The sequence below is a fragment of the Neolamprologus multifasciatus genome, chromosome 11, assembly GCF_963576455.1.
Source record: "Neolamprologus multifasciatus chromosome 11, fNeoMul1.2, whole genome shotgun sequence".
In the NCBI taxonomy this organism is placed as follows: Eukaryota; Metazoa; Chordata; class Actinopteri; order Cichliformes; family Cichlidae; genus Neolamprologus; species Neolamprologus multifasciatus.
The window spans coordinates 31,184,006-31,195,573 of NC_140449.1; the positions used below are offsets into that span (position 1 = coordinate 31,184,006).

At 38.8% G+C, this 11,568-nt stretch overlaps 1 protein-coding gene across 2 annotated transcripts in view; it reads left to right on the forward strand.

Moving 5' to 3' along the window:
- The window catches only part of thsd7ab (thrombospondin, type I, domain containing 7Ab), a 218,367-nt gene that overhangs the window by 139,799 nt on the left and 67,000 nt on the right, over positions 1 to 11,568 (forward strand). For both annotated transcript variants that reach the window (XM_085178478.1, XM_085178477.1), the window contains 4 exons: positions 97 to 232; positions 6,303 to 6,406; positions 9,898 to 10,092; positions 11,296 to 11,562. In XM_085178478.1, coding sequence (XP_085034604.1) covers positions 97 to 232; positions 6,303 to 6,406; positions 9,898 to 10,092; positions 11,296 to 11,562 — 702 coding nt within the window. The remainder of the gene's footprint in view (positions 1 to 96; positions 233 to 6,302; positions 6,407 to 9,897; positions 10,093 to 11,295; positions 11,563 to 11,568) is intronic.

The following is an 11,568-nucleotide window of genomic DNA, read 5'->3' on the forward strand; positions in this document are numbered from 1 at the left end:
TTAACAGAGCAGTCAGCTTATCATTTTGACATTTTTCTCATCACTTTTCTGTACATATTTCTTAATTTAATTCATTAATTGTCTGCGTCCCTTCAGCTGGTGTTGCTGTGAAGAAAAAGCAATCAAGGAAACGTCTTATCATCCAGATGCCATCCAACGGAGGGCAGGAATGTCCAGAGGTGCTCGAAGAAGAGAGGGACTGCGAGGTCCCCAAAATCTGTCCCGGTTTCAGGTAAGCGCACGACAGCCGCCTTCAGGTGTCGACAAACACTGTTGTTGCTGTTTGAATGTTTTGTCACATGGACAATGTACCCGTGGGTTTTAAAATGTTTAAACCTTGAGGCTCATTGCACAGATTTTTGTTGTTGTTGTTTTTTGTTCTATGCTCTACTTTTGTGTTTAAATGGTTTTCACTTGCAGCCCTAAAAAGCCAAAATACAAACCTACATACAAAGCCTATCCCAAACAGCCAAGTTTTTATTTAATAATTTATTAGAATATTTAACAAACATCAAAAGATTCAACTATGATATAAAGATACAGATTTTCTCTACACCTGTAAACGCTGTCAGTCTGACTTTCTGCTCCCACCTCTCAAAATACCAGCTGCATGTGTTTATTTATAGGTGCACACTTTCTTGTTAACTCCTTGTTTGCCACCATGAGAGACAAAATAAATGTAAGTTATGGACTAACTAATGAGATAAAGTAAAATAATGTCAGTGTTTTGTCTTATTGGATATCTATGCCAGTCTCATCAGTCTCTTTGGCTTTAATTTGTGTTCAAATCAAAGCCTTTGGTCAGAAATGAATAGTTTAGTGATGAAAACTGGGAACGAGGTTGTTTTATCAGGAAAAATTAGGGGGGGGAGGGGAAATCCAATAATCCAGTGTATTAATTTCAGACTGTGACCTTTCTGTGGTGCCGAGAGTTTATCTTAGAATATAAATGGAAATCTTTTTTCCACCGCAATTGAACTTTTTTCCTTTACTTTTTTCTAATAAACGTTATTCAAAAAAGTGTGAAAATAAAGGTGAAAGTCTACAGTTTGATTAAATATGACAAAAAAGCAATAAGTGGTAGCGGGGTTTTACTCTGTGATAAAGAAACCTGGATATTCTGGTTATATAAACCAAGCTGTGCCATGTAGCTGTGCTATCCTTTCTTATGGTGACAAGGTGCTGCAACCATCTTGATTCTATCTTTGTGGTGAGCAGGTATCGTCCTGGTGACTCGTTGATTAAACAACAGAAGAAAATGTTTCTAAGCTGAGCACACTGTAATGGATGACTGTAAATACTGGCCAAACAAATAGTTTGTGTGTAGTTTAAGAGCTTTTAAAAAGCTAAAAAACAAAACAAAAAACTATAACACATGTTCTGTGTTTAATAAGTCATCAGTGAAATCATGTTTAAAATGCCATTGAAATATGCAGCACTTTGCATCATGTATAACATAAATGTTCAAATGAGAATAATCCATTTAACTGAAGAGGGACTATGATGCTTGACTAGACATGTAACCGCTCTAGCTATGACAACCTGATGTTTTATTTCACAATGATGTAACTTTTATATGATTTAATATGCAGCTCTTGAAAACTCCCAAGTGTTAGTTTGTTTACAGGTCCAACCTGAACTTCACCTGTGACTTAGAGAGCTTTTTATTGTCATTGTGCAGTTTTTCTTGCACAGCGAAATTGGGTAGCTGAACCACAAAGGTGCTAAAGTAAGAAGAAGAGAAACCAATATACAACGAAGGGGGAAAATAAATAAATAAATAAATAAATAGAATAAAATAAAATAAAAAACAGTGTATATGTATACATATGTGAGTGGAACTATATACATAGTGTATGTGTAGGAAACATTGAAACAGACTGGGACCAAAATAATTGCACATGAGCCAAAAATATTGCACAGAACATGGAAAGACTGAGATATTGCACATAGATGATCAACAGCAGTGTCAGGGTGGATGTGTTGGGGAAGTCTTTACACACTCTTAGTTTGCATTAAGAGTTCTGACAGCCCACGGGAAGAAGCTGTTTTTTAGTCTGTTGGTTTTGCACCTGATGGATTTGAGCCTTTTTCCAGAGGGCAGGATGTTGAAGAGGTGGTGGTTAGGATGGAGGTGGTCCTTTATAATTGCCCTGGTTCTGGAGAGACATCTTGAGCTGGCAATTAAGTGCAGGGAGGGGCGTGGACAGCCGATCACCTTCTCTGCAGTTCTGATGACCCTCTGTAGTCTCTTCTTGTCAGCTGTTGTGCAACCACAAATGTTTGTTTATCCACAAATGTTAGTTTTTCATGTTTTTACTGTAATTAAAGGACAGTTTGTGAACTTTCTTTTTTTTTTTTTTACTTGATTTTTGCATTTTTATTATTTTTGTTTGTTTCTCATTATACCCCCATATCTGGAACATAAATTATTATTTTTTATCATTTATTGATTTATTTAACCCAGAATTGATTTTTACTGGCTTGAATACAGTCAATGAATATACATCGACTGTATCAAGGTGTTTGGATCACTAGTTAGAAAGTAGCTGGTAAAGTCGTTGATTAAACTTCATTCCCACTTCATTTTAATGTTTTAAGGCCTAAAAACAAACAAAAGTTCAGATTTTTATGGCTTTTAAGTTGTTCATCTTTTTAGCTTGTAAAGCTAATGTTAGCACTATTAGCCAACATCATTAGCATAGTTTTTATTATCATATCTGACTTTAAGGTGTTTCTTTGTAAAAGATATATTGTTATAAAGACTTCTATGGGCATATCTATAAAAAAACATGGGCTGACATGAGCAACATTGTGCTTACTCAGGATGTGAGTGCGACATAACAAATGGCTTAGATGCACTTGACAGCTCATGCTGCATTTTTGTGGAATGTGCTGGAAATAGAAGTTAAAAAAACAAATAGTATGTTTTAGATTCTAAAAAATAAATAGTTGGAGAGAAGTGAGTACATTGTAATCTTGGATCAATGGAGCTGTCGTGTTCTGATTAGAAGTAAAAATATGTTGTCTTAAGGCTGGATAAGCACATGACATTTAAAGAAACTGTCAGTTTTCTAGTCCAATCACTGGTTAGAGCATTGGGCTCTGCAGTGAATAAAGGCAAGTGTGTCGAATGCTTCAGAGCAGAATTATCGAGATCAGAAACTTACTTAAAAGATACCGGGACATTGCACATTGACATCTCTGGGGTCATGAGTTAAAATTGGTATTTTATTCAAGCAGCTTGTCATTCACTCTCCAGAACAGATTACAGATTACAAAAAGGAGATTAGAAGCAATTTATCACCTGCATATAGTGTAAAATGTTAGGTTCATTTGTGATATAAAGAAAGATTGTGAAGCAAAAATAAGAGTTTCATTATAGAACCTCATCCATTTGTTTTCTCCTTGTTATCCACGTCAAGGTCACGGGGGGAGGGGGAGCCTAGCTCAGCTGTCACAGATTGAAAATGTCATGTCAAGTGCAATTTTAACAAAAGACAAAGATCCCTGTGTGCAAACTTATGTTCAGGAACCATTAGCCCAAAAGACACATAATATCAGAGGAGGAGAGGCAGTTTTTATTTGTTGCGTGTACTACATAAAATTGAAACGGACAGATTGGATTGCTGTGTCTGAGGACAAAAGGGGTAGACTTTTTAGAAAAATGTCCTCCATCTGTGCTGCCCAAAAATTTCTAATTTTGCAAAATAAATGTTTGATCACTACCATACTTTTAAAGTCTTACAAAGGAAGTAGGTTTGGGCACTCCTGTGTATTGGCCTGCACAATATGCGGAAAAGCTGACACTTGTGATAACATAGTCGAGTTTAACAGGACCTATGCAGAGCCCAAACACTGAAAAATGCAAAGGAGGTTGTTATGGTAAATGGTAAATGGTAAATGGACTGGTTCTTATATAGCGCTTTTCTACTCATCTGAGCACTCAAAGCGCTTTACACAACTTGTGCATTCACCCATTCACACCCATTCGCACAAGCACATCTCTCTAAGTGCTTTATAGCTAACATTCACACACATTCATACTCCGATGGATGCATCGGAGAGCAATTTGGGGTTAGTATCTTGCCCAAGGATATTTGGCATGCAGATTAGGGGAAGCCAGGAATCGAACCACCAACCTTCCGATCAGTAGATGACCTGCTCTACCACCTGAGCTACAGCCACCCCAATGGCAAAATACAATAACATATTTTAAGCTTGTTCATATTTAATAGCAATGTGCTTTTTTGTTTTGCATGTGCATATTACAGTGATGATGAAGCATGATTTCATGGTCAATACAAGAATGCATTACACAAAAAAGACAAAAAACAAAGGCAGGATTAAAAGTAGTTCAAAAGTGCTGCTGCAATAGCTGTTATTGATGAATAAACATCATATGTAGACAAAAAAGACCCCAAAAGATCAGCATCTATCCTTTTTCCTTTGAAGCAGCACCGCAGGTCTTCTGTGGGTTTAGACTGTCTTTGTCTTCTGTCTCTTCATGTAATTCCAGATTAACTCTCTGATGGTGACATCATGGTTAGGTGGTGGCAGCAGACATACCTGTTGCAAGACTCTGGATGTATGTGCATGGTTGTTTAATGAGACCCTTCCCTGATACTGTGTGAAGAATACAAATTCAACCAACAGCACAGACCCCTTTATACTTTACTCTTTATTTAGACTTTCTCTTTTCATACGGCACAGTCAGCAACACCAGTGTTTATTTTACTGCCAATTGCTATCCAGCAATCCTATGTTATTCTAAGTTGGTTATTCTGCAGCCACTCTGCATCCGTCTATGAATTTCACTTTTATTTGTGCAGGCACACTGTGTGTAAGGCTTTCAGTTCAGATTCATTTATATGGTGCCAATATAAGTGCCAAAATGTTGCCTCAAGGCCCACATTTGGATGTAATGGTTATTTTCGACCAAAACGGATTATTTTCAATACATTTAAATGTTCAGATTTAAAAAGTAAATAAATAAAAATAGGTTGTGTACCAGATAACATTTAATGATGTGTGCACTATATCTGAAAAGTTGGAAATGGCATATTTTTCTCAAATCACTCAGCCTCATTGTGCTCAGACTTGATTAGATTTGTGCCTGTAAAACAGCTGCTGTGGCTGTGTGAGTCATAATCGTGCCTTTTCATTAGTGTAATTGTTTTATCAGCACAAATCACGGTTACCTGTCTGGTCAGGCAGACCTTTTCTCTTATTTTCACAACACATTTCCTAGATGTGCAATTTTTTCTTTTCAGTGCTGAGAGACACGACAAGTGATGTTTCCAGATCAGTCCTGTGTGCTTTCACAGTGTGCTAATCATTAAGAAGTAGGTGATAATTAACGGAAATAATGTAAACCAACCATAGCAACCAAAGCAGTGCGTATCATAAAGGGATGATCTGATATCGTCGTGTTGGTGTTGTTCCCAGATCATCATGAAAATGTTGTTCCAGGTTCAACATTGCAAGTGACCAATCACATTATTGTGACGTTATTCTTTTGCGCACCAACCCATTCGTGCATTTATGAAATTTCAATGTTGCAAGGACAATATCAATTCTGCTTAGCGTTTATTAAAGGGTTAGGGTTAGGGTTAGGGTCAGGGTTAGGGTCCGTTGATCGGCGGACAAAGGCGGTTTCTCGCAGCTTAAGTACAGTTTTTTGTTTTACGCCGGTTTTTCCCGAAGTTGCAAAAGTATGACATCACAACATTCTGATTGGTCACTTGTAATGTTGATCCTGGAACAACCTTTAGTATGATGATCTGGGAACAACACCAACACGAGGATATCAGATCGTGCATCATAAAGGCTGTTTTGCTTTTCACAGTTCTGCCTAGCTACACTGCATCGCTTCAGTTGTATTTGATCATGTTTACGCCTGTACAACGAGACAGCTGGTGCAGCACTTATTGCTCCTTTTGGTCAACCTCAGAGAAACGATAGAACGTCCGTGGAAGACAATCGTAGAAAATCGTCTAGCATGCTTGTCTTTCTGTTGGAAAGTCATGAGGTTTTCCAGATGCAGAGTTGGTTTTCATTCATGATGACATGTCATGCAGGACAAAACCATTAGCTGTCAAGTGGGACATGCTTTCTATTTCCAATGCAATACCTCATCCAGATGTGGCCTTAACTGGGCTGATACTGTGTGGGCAGAACACAGCATTACTGTAAATGAGTTTATTCTATTCAGAATCTGACCTGGTGCTTTGCAAGATGTTGCTGTGTTAATGAATATTATTGTAGCAATTATATGTATGTACTTATTTTATTTATTCTAGGTGGAAAACCCACAAATGGAGGAAGTGCCAGCTGGTCACCTGGTTTCTCAGACAGGACACTCCGGGTGCACAAGAGACCTGTGGACCAGGGCTTCAAACACGAGGTATAGAAACAAATCTCTCCGTCCCCTGTTTCCCCCTGCATCGTCCCTGAGCCATTCCTAATCACCCTAAATTAAATTTTTGCTCATTGCGGAGCCTCTGGAATCCGGCCATGAAGCAGCAGATGGATGTGCCAAGGTTTGGAGAATAGGCCAATTTAGTTAGAGTACACATCAAATCCTCCCACTCACACAACGTGGCCCAAACTGAAGATGACACTCCTATAAACACCAGCAGTAAAAGATATTTTTCTTCTTTTTACTTTTTTTCCTCCAGTTGTTTTTATTTTTATTTTTTTATTTATTTGTAATCCTCTAGAGTTTGGGAAGGAAATGTGCTCACACCTTATCATCCTCCTCTTGAGACTTGTTTGACAGCTTGGCTTGTTTCACTTCTGGCTTTTTTTTTCCACCTCGGGCTCTTGTCATGCAATTTTAATCGAATATCTCTCGCTCAAATTTAGAAGAAGATGCCGCACCGTGCCTATAGCACACAACAGCCCAGACCCCTGTTCATATCGACTTCACGCACAAGTGACAAGTACTTTAAAAGAGTTGCGGCTCTCTCTCTTTAAAAGCATATTTCCTCTCGCCATTTTATAGAGAATGGGTACACTATAGAGTCCTAGGAGGCTTTCATAAAAATCCAATTTCAGGGGGGTCACGCAGAATGATCAATTTCATTTCCAGCTCCTATGGAAAGCCATTATTAGTGCTTATTTTTCTGTCTCGCCTTTGCAAGCTTGCATTAATGGACAGAAGAATCGGTTTATGAAAATGCTTCAAGGTCCATTATAGACCTTATTTTTCCAGATTCTGTGCAGCTTCTCTGTGACTTGATGCCATGTGACACTTGAAGTTCAGACTCTCCTGCACTGGTTTTCACACTTCTGTCACTTCCAAATGGCAGAAATCATTTTGTCATCGACTCAGACCAAATGAGACACGCTGTCCTTTCTGGTCCGTGTTTCCTGACAGCGTATTGTGTTGTTTACCTGGAAAGAGGCTTTCCTTAGAGGGTGGAAAAACCCTACTGTGGCATTATTAAACACACAGAACAGAGGGCTTGTGCTGTTCTCTTTCTCTTTCTTGAACACAGCCACTCTGTCACACACATACACACACACAACAATATAAGACCTGACCTAACACACCAGCCGACGGAGGCTTTCCAAACCAATAGCGGTGCCCACGGGGGTTCAGCAAAATGTGCTTAGAGATTGATTTCTCTATGAAGGTACAGCCCTGCAGAATGTCTGCATCACAGGAAAATGAAATATTGCAGCAACACAAGTACTACCCTTTATTGAAAGAACAAAGGAAAGGATGATGCAGTCAAAGACAAATTGACTTCTGGGCTTTAAACCAATTGAAGGAGAGATGCTTTCGTGTCTGCTCTTTTCTTAATTGTTATTAAACCCCCCTTGAGAGCTCATCTGAATCGTAAAGTTCTGATCTATTTTTCATCCGCTCCCTTTAAATCTATATTTCAAGTCATCGTGCTCACGAGTGGGTTAAGAACTCCTAATTAAAGGGGCACTTCAGTGGTTTCACATATCAAAGTCATTTCACTTGTCACAAGAACTACTTGGCCTGTCAGAGGTTGTAGGATGTGTTGTGTAGTTCTGAAAGAGCTTTATCTATAGCAATAGATATTTTGGCTGCTATATGTTATTTTTATACTTGTATTCATATTCTTTTTTTCCCCTTTATTTTTTCTTACTAAGAAAAATTTTGGCTATGTTCTGCTACTGGAAACTAAATTTCCCGGAGGAACCTACCTGTGGGATTAATAAAGATCTATCTATCTAGCCAATTGACAATGTTAGCGCACTAGCAATAATATCTGATTTAATTAGGTGATCATTTTTAAAGATTTTATATTGACATGATGAAAAAAAATTTATAATGCAGAAAAAATAAATTGGGTATAGCTCTATAGTAGCTCTGTCCCTTCAGTTCCTTTCTTCTTTGTGTGTGTGTGTGTGTGTGTGTGTGGGGGGGGGGGTATTTAGCTTATTTCATTTACTATTAAATTAGTTTAGAGGGGAAAGTCCTCTATAGCCTATTGTGTACCGGGCCAAGACCCAAATGGTTTATTTATCTTTGTTTATAAGTAACATCATTTGTTGGTTAAGCGAATCTTCAATGTGACATCTTCTTTATGAATTGTAGCCTCAGAGTAATGTTAAGTTTCATATTGTTTTCTGGTTGTGGCCATAAATAGAAACCAAGCAGTGCCAGTGTTACTAACATGCTCTTGTGACTTACACAACTGAAAGGTGATTCAGGTGATTTAATGAACCCAATAGTGTTTACATATATAGAGAGAGTTTATAAATATATGTATTTATAAATCTATATAAATCCTATTAGCATAGTTAGTGATATCGGAAGTTTTCACTCCCTTAAATTTTTCTTGGCCGACAAAAATCTTTTATTAGTCAAGCCTTACCTCTATTAAATGACTTCTGCAAGTGCGAAATGTATAATATACTATATTGCCTTTTTAAAACGCAGCAATATCATGAGGCAAAAATATCACTTTTGCTGTCTAGTTTTTTAGAGAAATATTTGAGTATTTTAGTTTAAATCTATCAATTTATCTGTGCAGTAGAATTATAACATCAAACTACAGACAGCAGATATTTCTTTCTATAGGAAACCAAATGTGCCTATAAGCCCTTCTGCAACTCATCTCACCTTAACTCTATATATTGTGTGCATAATGCACAAATAACTGGAACACTGGTTGTTAAATTATTGAACTATTATCAAGCTTTCTGACCTAAATACTGAGCAGGTTTGAGACTGGGAGGAGATACAAACCCAGCCTCAGGAATGTGTCAGGAAAGGCGTAAAATCTGTACCAAATCAAAAATGCAGATCCGTGTGCCGTGGTAGGCTCTTGGGAAATAAGGGATTAGCTGAGAGTACCTTGCTGAACTTTTCCTTCCTGTAAAATTTAGACATTTACCGTAAGTGAGATTTCCGTGCTTCATTGCAGGGAAATCTACTGTGGTTGAACTGGAAGCAACCACACTATATGAAATATGAATGACCCTTGCGTTTATATTTTTATTGTGCACAAATACAACATATAAGTGTGTTTCTCATTTTGGAATTGCTGAATGTAGAGCTAAATACTTTAATAAATACTTTTTAGGACATTTTGTTTTGTCTACAAAATCAAAATATGCTGTGGTGAAGTAAGATTCAGAGGAAGTCCTGCAAATGGAAAATGTATCAAAAAAGTAAAGTAAACTGTAACAGTAACAGTCATGACAAATGGTATTTAGTCATCTCAACTTGAATGGTTTTTTTTATACAAGTGTTCCTATAAACATTCAACTTTTGATCACCTTTCAACAATGTCTTTAACTTTCCATTCATGTTACGACGTCCAATCAATCATTTGAAACAATCAGTCATTAAATCACAATGTTTAATGTTCTAATGGGGTCTTCTGACCCGACTTCCTCTCATTCTTCCAGCCGTGTCCTGCCGCCAGCTGGACGGGACGCAGGCCGATATCAGCGAGTGTCTGAAATTTGCCAAGGCCATGCCTGCCATCACTCAGCGCTGTCAGCTCCCCTGCCAGGATGACTGCCAGCTGACCAACTGGTCCAAGTTCTCGTCTTGCACAGCTGACTGTGTGGGGGTCCGCACCAGAAAGAGGTCATTGATAGGTGAGGACAGAGCGGCATAGCACAAACAATGCACTGCTGTGAACCGTTTTCAGGCAGACTTATTTGCATTGGAGTTTAACATTTGAGGAGTGCAAGAAGATTTGAGCAGCGCTTCAACAGAGGAGTTTTAAAATGAAACACAAGGTAAAAAAAATCTGTGCGTTTTAGTTTTTGACAGCTAAATGTTCCGGTGGAATTAAAGCAACAAGTCTAGGAAAAGACGTCTGCCTTTGTGATCCGTGTCAGTGTCACCAGGGGGTACGTCGTGCATCGCAGTCATGTCTAATAGTGTAAAGAATTAAGGTACCTCCACAACTGCGCACAGAGGTTACAAAGTCAACCCGAATCTGTGAGAAAGTGGATTTGAGAAGCTTTTGTTATCCAGCGATGTGAATTTTAAGTACCTTTTGACCCATTCACCCATGTGTAAGAGAGCAGACGGATCATTAGTAAGTCATAAGTCAGGTAATTACTCTTTTAGAGACATGCTTTAATTGATTCTAGTGTTAAATCAGGAAGGAGAAAGTGTGGATTTTATGGTTTATCCACTATCCTGTGGTTCAAAAGCATTTGTATTAATATCATGACTACCTCCCTGTTGCTTTCTGTTTAGCCTTAGTCATTTTTTTACCAAATCTAAAATAATTGTGGTTGGTTTAACATTTGGATCCCTGGGTGGAAGAAGCATTCATTTCTTCTGCCTGTTGGCCACTGTGATGTTTGTGGACAGTATCGACGACACAAAGCTGTGCGCCTGTCACAAGACAAATTTGAGAATCCACAGCTCGAAAATTTGATGGCAAAAACACTGCAGGTAAAGCCTCGGCTCATCAGAGGGACAGTCATCCACACATCATCTCCTTATTTACATTGGAAACAGCTACTAATGAGAGCTGCTGTAAGGAAAAGAGTATTTCTTTGCACAGTGATCTGTGATTAACGATGCTCGGCATGTGTGAGGATAAAAAATATCAAGCTGTTTGAGTAAGAGCCCACTCTGCTGGAAACTATTTGGCAAGCCTAATCTATCATCATGTATCCCACATGCATAGGGGCACAGCAGCTCCTGTGTTGTCTAGTCTTTTTTTTTAGCGGGTAAACAAGACCTTGAAAGCAGCCTCAGTATCACGCTGAAATCCGTCAATGCCAGCAGACACGTAGGTCTCTGGATTCTCTTAATCTATATCCTGCTCCACTCCGCAGGGAGAAGCAAGAAGAAAGACAAGTGCAAGAACACACAAATGTACCCTCTGAGTGAGACGCAGTACTGCCCCTGTGATAAGTACAACGCACAGCCAGTGGGGAACTGGTCAGACTGCATCCTGCCTGAGGGAGGCAGAGTGGAGAGCATCCTAGGAATGAAGGTGCAAGGAGACATCAAGGAATGTGGACAGGGCTACCGCTACCAGGCCATGGTGTGCTACGATCAGGACAGCAGGCTGGTGGAGACGTCACGCTGCAACAGTCATGGTGCGT